Genomic DNA, 20204 nt, shown 5'->3' with positions numbered 1-20204 from the left:
CTTCAGGTGTCCAACGATATATGAGACAGATACTGCGCTATTTCCTTTCCCCCACAACTAATTATTATTATTATTACCAACCTAACAACTCTCCGCGGTGGCCCTGTGGTCGCTCGGCTACTGATTCGGAGCTCCCGGGTTCCAACCCGACCGCGGCGGCTGCGTTTTTATGGAGGAAAAACGCTAAGGCGCCCGTGTGCTTTGCGACGCCAGTGCACGTTAAAGATCCCCAGGTGGTCGAAATTATTCTGGAACCCTCCACTACGGTACTTCTTTCTTCCTTTCTTCTTTCACTCCCATCCTTTATCCCTTCCCTTACGGCGCGGTTATTCAGGTGTCCGCCGATATGTGAGACCGACACGTACTGCGCCATTTCCTTTCCCCAAAAAGCCAATTATTATCAACCTAACAGGGATGCACCAATAAACCTCACAGCAATGCGCCTATACCGGCTGGCATCGCTTAACAATGTAAGGAACTAAAAATTAACATTTGTGATGCTTACATGTTAATAAAAGTACGTCCTTGAATTTAAGAGAATTCATAGAGGGCATTGGACATTCAACTGCAGTTCGTGATCTTTTGCGAATGTATTTAAACGAAATAGTTTTAGGCAGCTTCGAATTCAGGGCACGCCGCAGGTTGAATATAAGTGGACAAAAAAAAAGCGCTCTTTGTGGTAGCTGTAGTCACTCATTGGACATACATATACTTTCTGAAATTGCAATACTCATTACGCGTCAGTATCAGTGGCAGCATACGCAGCGTGTACTGGTTGCTTCTGTTACGTTCCGGCAACATCAGTCAGGCTAGAATGACGACAAGAAAGCTTGCGTCCAACTCGAAAACTACTGGGCGAACTCGTGCCCTCAAACAGAAACAAGTCCGACGGCGCAGCGATAAAATAATGCTGTGTCAACTAAGGTGAGAAGGACGGTCTCTCGCGGCCTTGCAAAATTTAAAGGTGACAATTAATTAAGGAACTTGAGACATATTACACGCGTAATGCGCTTACGACAATTTTGAACATGAAGACGCTTGCGCGCGGCTATATATACAGTATTGTGCGTTTTTATCGCTGACAATTTCAAAAATTTCCCCGCCTCAACCGCTGGCTCGTTTGTGGTGAAACTGCGCACAGAGCTTGCGTATTATGGTAACTTTTGTATCGTAGCAAGTTTGACAATGGTACTTACTTAGTTCAGGCGCACATGATGCGAAAACAGAAGCATCTACGAGAGATCGGCGAGCCAAAACCCGCAGACGACGCTTTTTCGCTGAGAACCGGCAGTGGCGCCATCTGTTTTCGGCAGCGGAAAGCGTCACGACTAGGCCGCCGAGGCGAGCGTTGCAAGGAGCGCGGGCCCTTTGAATATGCCGTTCGGCATTTGCTTCATCTTAAGTATTTTCGAATTATAGCACTGAAAAACAAACCAATTCCAGGCGTATCTCATCATTTGCCCTATTAAAACGATATACACACATTAGGCCGGAAGAACGGCTGTTTTTCTCGCAGGACGCTCCGTAGTCGGAAGGGAATGGTGTGAGCTGTTGAAATAATACTAATTTATTGGCAGTACACGCCGTACGCTCGTGTGTACGTTCCGTCCATGTGTCCGTATCTTTCTGAACTGTTTTAAGAATGATCTGCCACCGACTCACCCTTGCAGCTGCATTGGTTGGAAAGCTGGCAAGTAAAAGACGTTCAGGCTGCAAAGCAATCAATCCTCAAAGTGGCCTCCTGCAGCGTCTATGCATCGCTGCAACCTGTGAGCGTATTCACTGAACACTGCAGCTCTCATGTCGTCGCTTATCGTGTCGAATTCTTTTTTTATATGCTCCTGAAGACGCTCAACACTGTGAAGGCTTCCAGCCCTGTAGACGCGCGATTTTATGTATCCCCACACGAAAAAATCGCACGGCGTCAAGTCTGGCGATCGCGGTGGCCAAGACATATTGGGCGACTCACGCCCCATCCACCGGCCCGGAAATTCTTCATTGAGCCATTGTCTAACTTTGCTTGCGTAGAGAGCAGGGGCGCCATCTTGCTGGAAGATGCATAGCTGCTGCTGCATGTGGTACTCCACCAGCTCCGGCAGAAATCGTTCCTTCAACAGGCGCAGATAAGAGTCAGCAGTCACAGTGTCCTCAAAGAAGAACGGGCCGACCACTCCCTCTCGCCAAATTGAGCACCAGATAACAGTCCGTGGCGAGTTCACGGCCCTGGTGTGAGTGAAATGCGGGTTGTTTTTCGACCAGAAACGTGTGCACTGCCGCTTTACTTGGCCGTCCAGGTGAAAAACAGCCTCGTCGCCGAACATAAAAAAATCGATGCGTCCAGGATCTGCTGCCAGTCTCTGCTGCTCTGAGCGACAGAATGAGACCCGCTGGGCTTTGTCTGCTGGGCTTAAGTGCTGGTGTACACGCACCCTGTACGGACGCCATCCTTTAATCTGAAGTGCTCGGTTCACCGTCGATGGGGCTACGCCGAAAAGAAGCCCAGCACGGGTGCATGTCATACGAGGGTTGGTTTCAAAGACCCCCTCAACCGCATCACGGATTCCACGGTGTCCCTTTCCTTTATCTTTTCTTGCTTGCCTACTCACGGATCCAGTGTCTTCAAACTTATGGCGCCATTCTGAAACGGCTGTGTGAGACGGTGGCCGCCGACGAAACCGCACCATAAATTGTTTGCGGACGTAGTGCATTGAGTTTCTCTCAATTAGCCACACCACTGCCGCAGCGTTCTCTTTCGCCCTGTAAGTTGGCATACCGCAGCTCAACACACAACACAGTGCAACGAAGACGTCTAAACAGCAGGGAAGAATAAAAAGTTCGCACCACACAACGAAATTAAACGAGAACAGCAGCTCAGGACTTCGTGGTGTCACCCTCCGATGCTTTCAGATAGTCCTGAAAGCAGACGAAATGAGCTGAATTGGATAAGCCACTCGGCAGAAGAAGAGATCAAACAATATTCTTAGGTAAAGCCCCTTTAAATCAGTTGTTTTGATATTTTTCCGCTCAATTAGCCGAAAATGTTGTAAGCGCTTCAGTTGAAGCAGACGCAAATGCCGAACGGCATATGCCGAACGGCGATGGTCTTCAAGTACGCCCAATCAAACATGTAATTGATATTATTGCTCCCATCTTCACCCACATTTTTAATATGTGTTTATAGAATCAGCAACTTTCCCAGCAAGAATGCAGTGCGCAAAAGTTACTGTTCTGTACAAAAAAGGAGATTGTAATGAGCTGGGAAATTACAGGCCGGTATCTATTTTACCGATCTTTTCAAAGCTGTTTGAAAAAGTCTTGTATTCGAGGATGGCAAATTTCATTGAAAAAAATAATCTGTTAACACCACACCAGTTCGGTTTCCGTAAAAACAAATCAGTTGAATTAGCGTTGCTAGAGCAGAAAGAATATATATTAACGGCGTTTGAAAACAAAGCAATAGTTGTTGGCATTTTTGTGGACTTTTCTAAAGCCTTCGATTTAGTTAACCATAACATTTTGCTGGAAAAATTAAGTAAGTATGGAATACGAGGACAGGCACTAGCTCTTCTGAAATCCTACCTATCCAATAGAACTCAAGTTGTGAAAATAGGTGCCTTTACATCGAAAGCTTAAGCTGTTAGTTGTGGAGTGCCGCAGGGAAGTATTTTAGGACCTTTACTTTTTAATCTCTATCTGAATGATATCGTCACTATTAACCCTAAAGCAAAATTTATTATTTATATTTTTTTTGCTGGGATCGAATGATATTAATCTTCTTGTTGAACAATGTAACAGTGCAATGAAGTCCTTAGAGGAATGGTCGAGAGTAAATGCAATGAAGGTAAATGAAAGCAAAACAAAAGCGATTATATTCAGGCCGAAAAACAAGCACATACCTCAGCATCAAGATATTATAATAAACTCACGATGCATCGCTTTAGTCGAGAATTTCAAATGTCTGGGTGCCACCTTTTCCGCAAATATGTCCTGGGATAATCACGTCAAGCATGTTCTAAGCAAAATAAGTCAAATAACTGGTGTAATAGGTCGTTTAAGGTATATCCTTCCCACACGCATCAAACGTTTGCTTTATCATTCACTCTTTCAGTCACACTTGAACTATTGTCAATTAGTATGGGGAAACACAACATCCACTAATATAGAACACATCCACCTGTTACAGAAAAAGTATCTCCGACACACATATAATGCTTCTTATACTGCTTCCACCTCAACTTTTTTAGCAACTCTGGTGTAATAGGTCTGTGCATGTCGTGAACGATGCCAGGTGTGATGAAGCCAATGAGCGACCGGATGCGCTTCAGGTATACGAATTGTGGAGTCTGCAAGGCACTGCAGGAGTTACTCAGCCATACCGCGTGGAAGTCGCGGTGAACGGAACTTCGCTGCTAATGGAAGTTGACACGGGAGCAAGTGTATCCGTCGTATCTGGGGACACATTTCACCGAAAGTTTCCGTCGGCACGTCTGAAGCCTTCAACTGTTGTGTTGAAGAGCTACTCAGGTGAACTGTCTCCTGTACTAGGAAGTTTGCCTGTGACTGTTCAGCTGGGGAACCGGAAGTGCGAGGAGGTGTTGTACGTTGTTTCTGGTGATTGCCCGTCCCTCATGGGGCGCGGTTGGATGAAGGGTCTTGGTTTGGAATTATGCAATGCGAGAGAGCTCAATGCTGTGTCGTCGCTTGAGGATGTACTGGCTGCGTACTCCACTGTTTTTGATGGCAAACTTGGAACTCTCAAGGGCGTGGCTGCCAAGATCACCATTCAAGACAATGCCAAGCCAAGGTTTTTCAAGCCTCGATCTGTACCGTTCGCGATGATCGATCGTGTTAACGAGGAGCTGCTCCGTATGGAACGCGCTGGAGTGCTGCAACCGGTAAGATCATCAGAATGGGCTGCACCCATTGTGCCTATTCTCAAGCGCAACGGACAGATTCGAATCTGTGGTGACTTCAAGGTCACGGTGAATCCTGTGACTGTGCCGGAGAACTATCCGATACCGCGTGTTGAGGATCTATTCGCCAGACTGAGTGGGGGTGAGAAGTTCTCCAAGCTCGACCTCAAGGATGCCTACTTGCAAGTGGAGCTGGACGAGGCGTCCTCGAAACTGCTGACCGTCAACACGCCAAGGGGGCTGTACCAATACACACGCCTGCCTTTCGGCGTAACCTCAGCACCGTCGATTTTCCAGAGGGAGATGGACAACTTGATGCGCGGTCTACCACACGTGGTCGTGTACAGTACTCACGGATTGAAATAGGACATTCGGAGCGCTAACCTTGCAGTGCCACGCGGCATGTGGTAAACCACAGGCCGGCTCATTGGCTACTGGAAGGAACAATTCTGCTTTGTAGATGTTCTCCCTCTCGCGCCATACCACAATGCACCACCTTGGTTTCATGAGCGTCTACGGGCGGCACTCCATGAAGCGACGGCCACGCGCTCCGAATGTCCTATTTCAATCCGTGAGTACTGTACTTCGATGACATCCTGGTGACTGGGCGCAATGATAAGGATCACCTTCAGAACTTGTGCCGAGTACTGCATCGCTTGAAGGAAGCCGGTCTGAAGCTGAAGCTTGACAAGTGCACCTTCATGGGTCCAAAAGTGGAATACCTGGGCCACGTTGTCACGTCGGCTGGTTTCCATCCTAACCCTGAAAAGACTCAGGCTGTGCTGAAGGCCCCCAAGCCTAGCGATGTGAAGTCACTGCAAAGTTATTTGGGACTGGTAAATTTCTACCGGCGATTCCTGCCAAATCTGTCTGCTGTTCTTCATCCACTGAATCAATTACTTGGAGCCAAGACACCGTGGATGTGGGGTGCTGACCAGGAACGCGCGTTTAGGGAAAGCAAGGAGTTGCTGGTGTCTGCTGCGGTTTTGGCACACTACGACCCTAGGAAAACATTGGTGCTGATTTGCGATGCATCACCGTATGGAGTGGAGGCTGTGCTGGCTCACCGTGAGGACACGGGCGCTGAGCGTCCGATCGCTTTTGCATCAAGAAGTCTCACATCAGCTGAGCTCAACTATAGTCACTTGGATAAAGAGGCACTTGCCCTGGTGTTTGGAGTGACCAAGTTTCGGCAATATGTCTGGGGCAGAGAGTTTGAGGCGGTCACCGACCACAAGCCTTTGCTAGGCCTGCTCTCCGCTGACAAACCCGTGCCAGAGACGTGCTCTCCTCGAGTGCTGCGCTGGTCACTGATGCTGGCCGCTTATAACTACAAGCTTAAGTACAGACCCGGAGCCAGCATCGCCAGCGCTGACTGCTTGAGTCGGCTGCCGCTGCCTACTTCGGAACACACTGTTGAGCGGCCAGCTGAAGTATTCATGCTTGAGGCTGTTTACCCCAGGGTTTTGGTGGCGTCTGTTGTGGCGGAAGCCACTTCCAAAGACCCTGTGTTAGCAAAGGTTCGCGAGGCACTGTGGGCTGGAACAGAGCTGCGGGATCCTGTGCTAAAGCCATATGCCAATCGCACAACGCAAATGAGCGTCCAAGAAAATTGCATCCTGCTGGGTTCGCGAGTGGTTATTCCTAGTACACTGCAACCTCAAGTGCTGCGTCTACTCCATGAAGGCCACCCTGGAATTTCAAAAATGAAGGCAGTTGCTCGAAGCCATGTGTGGTGGTCGACCCTGGATGAAGACATTACGAATACGGTGCGTGGATGCCGTGTGTGTCAGGAGAACCAGAGAACTGCGCGGCCAGTAGCTATGACGCCATGGCCGTATCCCGAGAAGCCGTGGTCACGAATTCACATCGACTTTGCTGGACCTCTCAAGAATCGCTACTTGCTGATCGTGACGGATGCTTTTTCAAAATGGATAGAAGTTGTTCCTGTGACCACACCATCAGCAGATGCCACGATTCCATGCCTACGGACTATGTTTGCTGCCCATGGTTTGCCAGACGTGATTGTGTCGGATAATGGGCCAGCATTCGTGAGTGCCTCGTTCAGGGAATTCCTTCAGCGCAATGGCATAAAGCATGTGCTGACGCCACCGTATCACCCGGCATCAAATGGTGCTGCGGAGCGTGCAGTGCAAACTATCAAGGCAAAGCTAAAGAAAGCAGTGGGTGGGAGCTTCGACTGTCAGCTAGCCCGCGTCCTGCTGAACTACAGGTCAACGCCGCACGAGACTACTGGGTGCTCCCCGGCTGAGTTGATGGTGGGGCGCAAGCTGAAGACAGCTTTGACCCTACTGCGGCCTGACATGAGGTCCACAGTTCTTACAAGGCAGCTAAAGCAGAAAGTTGCGCACGAGCAGCATGCCCATCGGACGCCGCTTGTGCAGCCAGGGGATTCTGTATATGCACGAAACTTTCGAGATGGTCCACCCTGGTTTCCTGCAATGGTGACTGCTACATCGGGCGACCACATCGCCGATGTCACATTGCCTGATGGTCGGTCCTGGAGGCGACATCAAGAACATCTGCGACACGATTTCTCCGCAACCGAAGTGTCTCCGCCGGCTGCAGCAAAACATCAAGTCGGTACACGTGATGTGAGTGCAGATGGCCAACAGACCTCTGCCATGCAATCACACCTGAATGCCGGCAGCGAGGACGGATCTGTACAGCACGAGGCTCCACCAAGGGATAATTCAGCACTGGGTGTGCCGGTTGATCCAGAGCTTCCCAAGTGTGAGCCGCAAACACCACCGTTGCGAAGAAGCTCAAGAGCAAGACGGCCCAATGTACGCTATTCGCCGTGAGGCCTGTTCACGTTACCTTCTTTGTGTGGGTGGGGAGGGGTGTCGTATTTGGCCAAGAGTCCAACAGATGGCGGCACCGCCCCATTGCTGTGCTTAACTGCACAGTTCGCGGAGCGCGCGAACATGAATAAAGTCAGTCGTTCACCGGACTCTGTGTTGGCTGTTCGTTCTCTGGCGCTCGCCCGCAACGCGCGGGGCTCGGACATCACAACAATCTCTATACATATCGCTTAAGCCATGTATATAAACAAGAAATCCACAGGAATATCAACAATATACGTAACTTATCCCAATTACAAGACAGAACTCCAAGTTACCTTACAAGACACTTCGAGGATTGGTCAGTACCAATGTCACGTTCAAGTTACGGGAAACAGTGCCTTAAGTACACAATACCAACGCTTTTGAATTATTATAATTCTGTCCGTTTTGACCTCTTCACGGCAACCTACAAGGACCTCCGGCAGATGTACTTGGTTTCTATGTAATGTTATCTAGCCTTGCTGTTGCTTTCGTTTGGATTTGTAGAAGTGAGTTCCGCTGTTGTTTTCTGTTGTTTTCGTTTACGAGTACTAAGTCTGTATCATATTAAATATGTATGTATATGTTTGCATATCAAGAATATGTTACGTGTTGCCGCCACTCTGCCAAAATAAGGGATTGTGGACCCGCCAAGCTGTCCAAGGACAGCTTTTTTTTCTACAATCCCCCCATCTGTATTTGATGGCAAATAAAGATTTCATTTCATTTCATATTCAAAGGGCCCGCGCTCCTTGCAACGCTCGCCTCGGCGGCCTAGTCATGACGCTTTCCGCTGCCAAAAACAGATGGCGCCACTGCCGGTTCTCAGCGAAAAAGCGTCGTCTGCGGGTTTTGGCTCGCCTATCTCTCGTAGACGCTTACGTTTTCGCATCATGTGCGCCTGAACTAAGTAAGTACCATTGTCAAACTTGCTACGATACAAAAGTTACCATAATACGCAAGCTCTGTGTGCAGTTTCACCGCAAACGAGCCAGCGGTTGAGGCGGGGAAATTTTTGAAAGTGTCAGCGATAAAAACGCACAATACTGTATTACAGTCATTCCAGAAAAATCTGGTGACCTCTCGTTTGACTACGAAAGCGGAAAGGCCGCGTGCCACATTGGCATCGAACAGAGAACAATTAATGCATTACAATGCTTCTTGACACTTGCTCGCAAATTATTCTGATCATGAGCTATCGATACAAGCCTCTCGTTTAAGGAAGTTGTGACGTACACGAGGGTAAAAAAAGTACATTCAGGACGTGCGAAAAGCGATATCGGACGATATCGGGAATCAATTTATTTTGCAGCACGACGTTAATGTACAGTACTCACGGATTGAAATAGGACATTCGGAGCGCTAGCCTTGCAGTGCCACGCAGGCATGTGGTAAACCACAGGCCGGCTGATTGGCTACTGGAAGGAACAATTCTGCTTTGTAGATGTTCTCCCTCTCACGCCATACCACAATGCACCACCTTGGTTCCATGAGCGTCTACGGGCGGCGCTCCATGAAGCGACGGCCACGCGCTCCGAATGTCCTATTTCAATCCGTGAGTACTGTACATGAGTCTGACTTTCAACTCTACAAGTATCGTTTCAAGCCAACTGCTACGGGGCTATCGGATTTACGGCTCACGCGTCGTAGAGAATTTTTTCCGCTATATAGTAAATTTTTATTGGACGAGCGCAAAACTTTCATTCTCTGAGTTTTCATTCTGTTCCCCTTAGCATTAACTTGTCATTTAATCAAGACATACGAGAGGAAGTGATCCGACTATTTTCTTCTGGGTTTAAAACCACAAATGTTCTACATAGCTCTGGGGGATGGGAGAGTGATTCCTCATTTTAAATGTTTTCATCGAGCAAAGTTTGTGATTAAGGATCTGTGCAGATGTGGACTGTGTTGAAGATACGCAGCTTAAGCATCTGCATTTGTTTTCTTTGATTTCGGTGCTGCGCTCACCACGAACCAGCGGTGTACAGCGCGAAACCAGGCAAAAGCTACCCGACGCCGCAGGTGCAGGCTGGGCCAGGGTCGTCGCGCCTCTAGCGGCGGCGAGCGGCGTCTCCCGGAGAAAAACGCGCGCGCCTCCTCGAGACCGGCCGTGCCTAGCGAGTAGGCCGCGCTTATCGCCGATGGCACAGGATCGCTGCAATCGTTTCGACCGTGGCGGCACCCACGGCGCGAGCGCGGACGCGGAACTTGCAAGGCGGATTTGAACTTGCAACACGGCCATCCGTCTCGAGACTCGTGCAACTCGAGGGGAGCGCGCCCCCCTTCAAGACCGGCTGTGTACGCTATAGCATGCCAAAGCCCCGCAGCCACGGCTGCCCACACCATGTTTCGGTATGGCCTTGGTCCAGTTGCACCGGCCTCGCGTCAAGCAGTAACCAGGCGAAGCGTCAAAAGATGTTGGAGATTGCCAGAAAGCGGGAACGCAGTCGCCGCGCCAACGCGACTCCGGAAGAACGTCAACAACGCTTGGAAACCAATGCCGCTGCAATGGGCAACACAATGGCCAACGAAACCCCCGAAGAACGTGCCGCACGTCTAGCAAGATATTTGGCAGCCGGCCATAAACGCAAGCCCGAAGAACGACGGACGGCCACCAGCATCTTGAACCGGGAGTGTTCGTACTGGCCAACAAAAGGTGTTTGCAGTGGTTTTTAAAATAGCCAGGCTTGCTAGCGCATTTAAACCTTGTTCTTGCAGAGCAAGAACCACAATTACGACTGCACATTTTTCTGTTTGTGTGACGCAGGACCACACACAGGTCGCTCAAATCGCGCTCACCACGTGCCATTTCTAAGGGGGCGCAAATAATTTGCATCCATCCATACTCTCGCCCTGCTTGGCCTGCTGCTGCAGTTGTAAAAAGTACAGACGCCGTCTCTGTCAAATAAGGGAGTAATTGCTCAAGATGGATGGATGGATGGATGGATACGGCTGAACCCTTTACATCGGGCGGTGGCTCAAGCCACCTAGCCATGTCTTGTGAAATTTTACTCCTGTCTTGCTTTTAGCCACCAATCAGATAACCTTCGCTTGGTTACTTCTAACCTCTTAAAATCCACTTTCCCTTCATGGGTAAGTCAGCCCCGCTGCCTTCCACTGTAGGGTGAAGCCCTTTACAGAAAAGTATCAAGTGTTCAGCTGTTTCCTCCTCCTCTCCGCACGCAATGCACAAAGTGTCTATCTCCTGGTACCTGACTCTATACGTCTTAGTCCGCAAAACTCCAGTCCTGGCCTCAAACAACAAAGAACTTCCCCTACAATTATCATAGATATTTTATTTGACAATTTCCTGTTTAAAGGTCCGGTATGTTTCCAGTGCCGATTTCGTCAGCATCCCTGTTTTCCACAAAACTCTCTCTGTTCCTTTAACCTTTTTCTTAACCGATAATTGCTGATTTGCCCCCTTACTGCTGTCCAGATATTTGCTTGTCAATTTTCTAGTTCGCTTTCTCCATTTCGTGTCAACATTCTTTATATACAGGTATCTGAAAACTTTCCTAGCCCACCGCTTTTCCTCCATCCTTCTCAATCGTTCCTCAAATGCTATCTTACTGCTAGCCTCTCTGCTCTCGAAAGACGCCCATCCCATATCACCCTGTACCCCCTGATTTGGTGTATTGCCATGTGCTCCCAAAGCTAACCTCCCTACTCCCCGTTGCCTAATTTCCAGCCTTGCTTGAACATCTGGCCTCATACACAGGACCGCATTCCCGAAGGTTAGGCTAGGGACCATCACCCCTTTCCAGATCCCTCTTAACACCTCATACCTATTGTAATTCCACAGTGCCCTATTTTTCATGACAGCTGCATTCCTACTAGCTTTATTCATTACATATTTTTCATGCTCTGTCAGATACTCAACACTGTTATTTATCCACATCCCAAGATACTTGTACTCATTCACTACTTTTAGCACGAACTCCTGTATTCTATGCTCGCCGCCCTCTTCATTAAATATCATGACTGCAGATTTTTCCTTACTATACTTGAAGCCTAATCTATCTCCTCCCTCTGTACTGCATATGTCTAACAACTTCTGCAGGTCTTCCTTCATATTTGAACAGCGCAATAAAACAACGGGACACAACGAAGAAAGGACACCACAAGGACAAAACAGCGCTTGTGGTGTCCTTTCTTCGTTGTGTCCCGTTGTTTTATTGCGCTGTTCAAATATGAATCAATACCAACTCGCCCAGTTCGCAGCTTTAATGAAGGTCTTCCTTGTTGTCAGCCATTATCACTATATCGTCCGCATATATTAGTCCCGGTAATGTCTGTTTAATCAATTCCCCTTGCTTGAAAAAAGATAGGTTGAAGCCTAGTCCACTCCCCTCTAGCTTGGCTTCCAAACCTTGCAGGTACAACATGAACAACAAAGGGGACAGAGGACATCCTTGTCTAAGCCCCCGCTGTATCTCTACAGGCCCTGATACATTTTTTTCCCATTTTATGAGCACTCTGTTACCTCTATATATGTCTTTTAAAAGATTAATTACTCCATTTTCCACATCCAATGTGCCCAATATGTCCCACAAATGCTCCTGAGTAACGTTGTCATAGGCTCCCCTAATATCCAGAAATGCTAGCAATAAGGGCCTATGTTCCTTTTCCGCAATTTCTATACACTGTGTCAATGAAAGTAGATTGTCCTCCAACCTCCTTTGTTTCCGGAACCCATTCTGTAGTTCCCCTAACACCCCCTCGTTCTCCACCCAAGCCTGCAGTCTATCCTTTATAATTTGCATCACCACCCTGTAAACCACAGATGTCACTGTTATGGGGCGATAGTTACTTACGTCTGCTTTGTCCCCCTTTCCCTTATATATCATGTTCATTCTACTTAATCGCCATTCATCGGGGACTTTCTCATCCACTATCATTTTGTTCACTACCTGTATTAATGTTTGCTTGGATTTTGGTCCTAACTTTTTTATCAACATAATCGGGATACCATCTGGTCCTGTTGATGTGCCACTAGGAACCTTCTTCTCTGCCCTTTCCCACTCTCCTTGCTCAAGTGAAGCTATTGCTGTAACCGGTCTATCCTCCTTCGATAAATTATGTACCACGTGCTTTGCTGAAAATTTTTCCGTCATCCTTGTTCCTATGTGTTTTATTGCTTCATCCCCTTCTAGTCGAATACCCTCATCTGTAACAATAAACCTTTGTTCTAGCCTAGTTTTATTACTCATTGCATTTAGATGTTTCCAGAATTTTTGGGCTGCTTTTCTATCCTTTTTATTTACTTTTGACATCCATTGGGCACCCTCTCTTCTAATTTTCTCATTAATCAAATAGGATGCTTCCCTTCTACATTTAATGAAGGTATCCCATTTTCTGTCTACTTCAACTTCTGGTTCCCCCCTCTTCTTGGAATATCTGTGTTCCCTGGATGCTTCCTTGCGCTTTTCTATTGCCCTCTTGACCTCCTCACCCCACCTCACCCATTCACCCAAGCGCCGCCTTGCGGCTACAAAGGGAAGCTACTCTACCTTGGGGGATTCCCCTAAACATTTGACCGTGAACGCAGATCGCAGTCTTTAATTTCCGTCAGTGCCGATCGCTCCGCGCGGCGCCAACGCACGCGTCGCCACGAGTGGCTTTGACCATGGTGGCGAGTTTCCTTTTTCGTATTAATTTGCTCCGGGGGAACGCACACAAATGCGAAACGGGACATATTCGCGGGTCGGGAGCTACTGTCGCGAAAGGCGCCACTTTCCAGGTGACAGAAAAGGGCAGGAGGTGATGTGCGCTCGTAATTAAGGCTCGCGCAACCACGCGTTCATTTTGTTGGATGATTGCGATTGACTGGAAATGCATTTGTTTTTTTTTTTAGCAAAAGCGCTACTCCAGATGTATGTACCAACCCCGAGCAAGAATCTGGCCTTGTCCTGTGCTCCGAACTAACCCAGAGTTTTCCTGGTTAGTTAGGAGGAGAGCCTCGCAAGGTGCAGCCAATGACAGGAAGCTCGGCTAAGTTTGGGAAAGCGTTGCACCAGCTATAGCAAATGGGAGGCAGGTGACGGTTAATGTTATAATTGGTCTCAAGAGGTTGTTCGGGAAGAGCCTCATGAGTTGCACGATCCCTACGGGTGGCTGTCGCATCATACCCTTACAAGAGTCCTTAAAGGAGTATAGACACCTAATTTTGGCGGCATGTTTTACTCTCTGCAGTGGTGCAGAAAATATTACTATGCATGAATCACCATGTGATGTTCGCTTACGACTGCTAAATAATTTACAATCGGAATTTTTCTTTCATGCTGTTTCGGTTTTAACAGCCGAATGATAGCTCTGACGTCAGAGTGCTTTTGTGTCAGGTGAGGCATGGAAAAACGTCCATAAAATCATTGCTTCACTGTTTTAATTTACTGCAGTGCTGAAGCCAGTCTTCCTCAAGAGCCGGAATGGCAACGAATGTGGTAACAGCAATTTTATTGCAGTTTTTTCATGTCTTATGTCACCTGTAAGCACATGCATTGATGCCACAGTCCTCATTCGGTTGTTGAAGCAGAAACAGCCTGAGAAAGAAGTGCGATTATAAATTATTTAGCGGTCGTAGGAGAATACCAGGTAGTAATTCATGTATAATACTGCCTTACGCATGATTACAAACAAGAAAACACGCACCCAAAAGTTAGGTGTCTATACTACTTTAAGAGCTCCCTCCAATTGAAGAATCAATACATGCTTTCGCACGTCTGCTCAGTTTAACTACGATAAACCCCTACTACTTCTTTACAGCGACAGCTGTTAAGCCCGTTCCTAGGTTTCGCGTCGTAGTAGTAGTGTGTTGTAGTCACCAGCATAACCGGTGAGTGTGTTGCCATATGGGAACCACTCGGAAGAGTGGTCACCGTGGAAGGAGGGCAAGGCGTGACTGGAGGAATACATGACCGGTGGGTGGTTACCAATGGAACCACCAAGAAGGCGGTTACCATGAAAGGAGACTGTATCATGAAGCGAAGGAATCCACAACTGGGGAATGGCTATCGTGGAAGGACAATATAGCGAGAGCGTAAAAAAGTGTTATTGTCGGTGGGTGGTTGCCACGGCAACCAGACAGAGGGTAGTTACCTTGGAAGGAGGAGGATATGGCGACAGCACAGGAATATTTAACCGGAGGGTGTTTATCATGGGAACCATTCGGAAGGTGGTCTCCGTAGAAGGAGGATCGAGGGTGTGGCAAGAGCATAAGAATGCGCAACCGGTGGGTGGTCGCCATGGGAACCATCCGCAGAGTAGTTACCTTGGAAGGAGGAGAAGTGTATGGCGAGAGCATAGGAAGGCGTAACCAGAGGGTGGTCACCGTGGGTACTGCCCGCAAGGGACAGTGCAGTGAGAGTTGAGGAATCACCAACCGGAGAATGGTTACCGTGGAAGGGGGAGAGTATAGTGAGAGCATAGGAAAGGTTAACCAGGGGGTGGTTCCCATGGAAGTAGGAAGGTATGGCATGAGCGTGAGGCACAAGCAGGAGGTGGTTGCGGAGGGTAGTTACCGTGGAAGTAGGAGGGATTGGCGAGAGCATAGGAATGCGTAATCGGAGTGTGGTTACCACGGGAACCATCCAGAGGGTGGGAACCATTAGCAGGATGGTTACCATGGAAGAAGGAAGAATAATACGGTGAGAACAGAGGAATGCAACATGTTCCATTTGCAGCAGCTGCTGCGAAACGTGCCGCCCGAGGAGAGGGTCATCGGTGGCATCGTGCGCCTAGAGCAGCGGACTGGAGAGGAGAGCTTGTTGAAAAGTGAGTACGACATTTACCTGCATAAAGAACTCACTTTTTTTTTTCCAGAGAAGTTGACATCAATTTAGGGGAATAGCTTATCACACAGACAAAAAGAAAAGTTTACATTTTTTTTGTAAGAGCCGAAATTTCATATCATCGTCCTCCCGCCCTTCGTTCCACCCGCCTGTCTGCCAATCCGTCCATCCATCATCAAAGAAAGTGCACGGCTGACAAGTTACATTCCCATGTCACTGACGTTCGTGTTTGGCCAGTGTTTAGCATCGTTCACTTCGAAAGGTATTTGCTCTATCGTGTCACGATTTGATAATTTTGCGATAGTCGACGGCAGCAGCCAATAGGAGCGAGATAAAGCAAACATGCTCAACACCAGCCCTGACGGTGTGGTGTGCATTTTTTATGTGAGGATGGAAGAAAAGTGAATTCTCATTGACAGAGGGGGCGTTCATTATGCAAGTGGATTCATTGCATGAGTGAATATGGTATGTGTGGAAAACCAAAAAGAGCGCTCCAGAGCTATATGGATATGAAATTGCTCTCTTATTCTCTACGTCAACATATCGTAAAATATAAACACCTTAACAGCTGTTACTGAATCATGTTGTGCAATGGTAACTGTCCTGTCATTTTCTTTAACGTAGAAAAGGTGTTGGCTCTTTGTTTGGAGCCCTTTGAGGCCAATTGGTAGAGTTGTTTTTTAAAATTATTGTATCAGCGTTAAAGAGGTAGGATTAGCTGGATGCTGCTTTTTGACTTCAGTCGACTGACAAAACAAATTAACTGCAGCAAAGGCATCATATTTCAAGCTACATGGCACACAAATGGTGTTTTAGTACTTTGACATCAATTTAAAATATTTCTTTATCAAACCTGTTCGTTGAACTCTGGGATCGACATAAGGTCTATTGAGTGCCGTGAATTGTTTTTATCAAGTAACATCAGCTCATCAAAATAACACATCATCTATGTTGTACAGATCACATGAGCCTTTAGAGGGTCTATTGTCAGGCACTTCCTCGTTACTGCATGTATGAAAATTGGCCTTCTTTGTTTTAAGTCATTTAGTCTCGGTCGAATGCTCTCAGGTTGATTTGTGTCCCTGTGTGATGTGCTCACCTCGTGGCATATTTTTGTCTGCAAGCTGCACATTTAGAAGTGGCCATTATGAAGAAAAATAACTGCAGGAGCTGTCTGAGCAGCAGTTGCAGGAATATGACTGTTATGAATTCCTTTGTTCAGCCTGCTATTGTGAAATCATTGCTCAGGTGTTATGTGGATTACCTTTTGTGCCTGCAGTTTTCCAGCTGTCATGCCACCTGTCTGGGAGTTTGAAACATTTGCACATTCTCTCCTGTCATTCCATGCCTCATTCCATGTGTATGTCTTTTATCGTTTTCCATTTAATTCATATAGCACCGACGTTGTAAGGGCTCCTAGTCGCAAATTATGGCGCACATATTCTGAATTGCAGTACTGCTTATGGAACATAGACTGTCTGAACCACTAGTGATGTTCGCCGCCTCCTCTGATGGAACTGTGATACTTTGTGGCCATGATGCTGGCACCATCAGCTGTTTGCAGTATACAGCCAACCATTTCTCAGTGTAGTGCACTGTGGTCCTTGTGCAGCAATGCTGTTTCTTTGTTGTGCCTCAGTCTTCAGGAGTGCCAGCCTTTGGCTTCAATGCCTTTGGCCACCTGGAGGTCTTGCAGGGAAGAGTGGCATGTACAGCCTTATTGATTAGCAGGTTGCTCAAAGCTTCCTGCGGGTCATAGGTTTTGGTGATTGAAGCAGACAGGTGACTCCAGTCATTCCTAAGTGTTTGGTAGGACAGAGCAAGAGGGAAAGAGAGTAGGTAGTTTCAGGTGAGCTCTGAGCAAGGTGACATGTTAGGTGGCTGAACCGGCAGTTCACATTTAGTTATGTTAATTATTAGCAGGTCACGTTTTCTTTCTCTTTCATTTGGGTATATTTTTATCCAGTGTGAGATTGTGGTCACAGTGTCTACACATTGGGCTTTGACATCAAGCAAGCCGGTTCACTTGTGAACTAATTATTGCTGCAGTTCCTCTTGCTGTCCTGCTTTGAAGATGAAAGCCTCAGCATCTGCAGTTGATGTTTCATCACGCAAGGTGCACCATGTGCTGCCTGTCTGGTTACAAACAGTCGTTGACCGAAGTAAGTTAAAGATGGCTCATTCCCTTTTATCGCAGGGGCTCAGGCCTCTTCAAGCGTGGTGATTTGGCGGTGATGAAGGAGGAGACGATCGGCGATGCAGATGATGAAGAGTTTTTTTACAGAGTTTACAAAAGTGAAAACTGCAAGTTACAGAAACGAAGTCGCACAGACAAATTCATATTAACTGTAACTTAAAATGATTTCACATTAAGAAACAATTCAACAGGACCTTACTTATTGACTAAAGCTTTAGTTAAAGGCTGCTTGCTTTAAAATTATGTGCTAAGCACAGAGCCTCTGCCTAGGTAGCTGTATGACGCTTTTGTATCCCTTTTTAAACTTTTTGTTTATAAAGAAGTTGTGGTGGTCATTCCTGGATACCCGCCGCAGGCTTCAATAAGCCTTACTGAAATGCTTATACAGATCCTGACGGTTGGGCACAACCTCGAACCCACCCAGAACCCTTGCCTCTGAAAGGTAGCTACTGCTCCCTAACATTTCTCGCATGCTGGATATTGGCAGCTTGCATTTCCTTTCACCGAGTCTCCATGGTAGTCAGCGTGTTTGCAGATGTGAGACTTACAGACATGTTAGCTAATTAGCTACTTCAGCGCCGATAGCTGTGGCATGATGGGGAAAGCCGCTGTAAGGTGGTGAGATCACGGCGTATCGAGGCAGACATTCCTGGAATGCCACAAAAAAAGTCTTGCATACCACGATGTTCTTGCAGCTTCGATGACAAAGCCACCGGTAGGAGGTTTGGAAGGGACAAGCGGGTTCACTTGGACGCAGATGATTGTCAACAGGCTCTGTTCATTACACGCGTGCACTCATTCCTTGGTGCTAGAGACGGACCCGCTTTCGTTGTGCAAGCAAGGCTCTACCGTTGTAGCGATGCTGTTAAGCCGGCAATGGCTTCGTAATGCGCAGCTCTTTTGCACGGGCCATGTGGGCAGGGAGCTTCGAGAGAGTTATGCAAAGCCTGGAATGGTACAGCGACCTCAAGCCAATTCAGTGAAAACAAAGCTAACGAGGTTGTAAATGAGACATAGCCTTACAACCAGCTTGTCTGTTTATGTCTTGTAAGTAGAGCCTTTTGTTTTCAGTTTTACTTTTTCTTGACTTTGGAAGAAGGGTAAAAATCAGGCAAAATATTTTGAGCTCAAATTCGGGTAATGGATTATTTGGCACAAAGTTCCATTATACGGGCTTTTTGGTGTCTTATTTTGCCAGAAACGATAGTTTGCTATATTTTATTATTTTTGTGTAGGATTTTAAGTGCCCTATATTTTTTTAGTGCACTAGCACTCAAGCCCACATGCACAGAAAAAGTTGTTTGTCATTCTGGTCCTCCGGACCAGAAGTCACGTGACCTAGGTGGCAGACGGGCCACCTGCTTTCCCGCTCGCAATGCTGCCACCACCGCCGTCAATGTCAACACCGCTTGATTTTCTGCAGACCAGGAGCCGTGACTGATATACATGCATTGAACGACCATAATAAACATTGTGTCATGTATCTACTGCGCTTCACCCTGGCCATGCAAACACGTGCAGCACACAGAATACATTTGATAGGCCTCTGTAATCGCATAGAAATGTCATGAATAGCAAAGCATAACCACTATAAACAATGCAAAACAATGGCCGCGCAGTGCTAGCGCACCTAATTTGCCTTTGGCCTAATTACGCAAATTGACTCATTTTTTTGCTCATTATTTCAGAAACAACGTGTTAATAGCAGGTTCCACTGAAAACTGTTTACCAGATCAGTGTTTTTTTTTTTACTTATGTATTGCACTTGTTTTGTCGAGTACATAACCAATCCCCTGCGTAGCACCATTGCTTCCATGCAAGACCCCCCCAGCCTTTGTACACTGCGAAAACATTCCATCACTGTCACAGTGATGATTTTAAATGTGCAAGAGCTTTGGAGCCGGGCATCGTTAGGGTAGCGCCTGGTGCAGAGATGTGAATAAGATGACTTATCAGTGTGCGTGTTTCGCCCTCTTGTTCCTGAAAAATACCTTTCAAACTTATCCTAAAATGAAGCTCCATCATGAGTAACAATCATTACAGGAGGTCTGTAAGGTCACCATTCAAAGGAAAACACCTCTCTGTGGGGTAGGCCCAATATATGCTAATTTTGCTGCATTGTCTTCTACTTAGTGGACTTGCAAACGTGCCTTCTCTAGAAGATTTTGTTTTTCAGAAATCTGTTTGGATGCAAAAGTTGGAAATGGCCCTTTGTATAACTGAGTTTATCAGGGGAAAGATTAAACCTGTGAAACCGTAATGCATTTTGCAGCACCAACTGCAGTGAACAGTCTTGAAACAGACACTAAAGACGAATTGAAATTTGCTTATATCTATTGGTTATCACATTCCAATGACGAATGGCTATGTCGCTGAAAGCGGCACTTTCATAAGCTAAAAAAGGCCAGAAAAACGAGGTGCAGGTATATCCAATACTGACTGTTTTCACAAGCAATGT

General features: G+C 47.1%; 1 protein-coding gene across 2 annotated transcripts in view; it reads left to right on the top strand.

Moving 5' to 3' along the window:
• Positions 1–9963: 9963 nt before the first annotated feature.
• LOC144128253 (uncharacterized) overlaps positions 9964–20204 on the top strand; it is a 31762-nt gene continuing 21521 nt past the window's right edge. The window contains exons 1-3 of one of the 2 annotated variants that reach the window (XM_077661513.1): positions 9964–10415; positions 15445–15532; positions 17599–17711. In XM_077661513.1, coding sequence (XP_077517639.1) covers positions 10070–10415; positions 15445–15532; positions 17599–17711 — 547 coding nt within the window. In that variant the 5' untranslated portion in view covers positions 9964–10069. Of the gene's footprint in view, positions 10416–15441; positions 15533–17598; positions 17712–20204 lie in introns of both variants that reach the window. The other variant, XM_077661512.1, reaches the window with a different exon arrangement.

The sequence above is a fragment of the Amblyomma americanum genome, chromosome 4, assembly GCF_052857255.1.
Source record: "Amblyomma americanum isolate KBUSLIRL-KWMA chromosome 4, ASM5285725v1, whole genome shotgun sequence".
Taxonomy (NCBI): Eukaryota; Metazoa; Arthropoda; class Arachnida; order Ixodida; family Ixodidae; genus Amblyomma; species Amblyomma americanum.
Note: the sequence above shows the minus strand (reverse complement) of the source record. Positions and strands in the feature narration are given on the sequence as shown.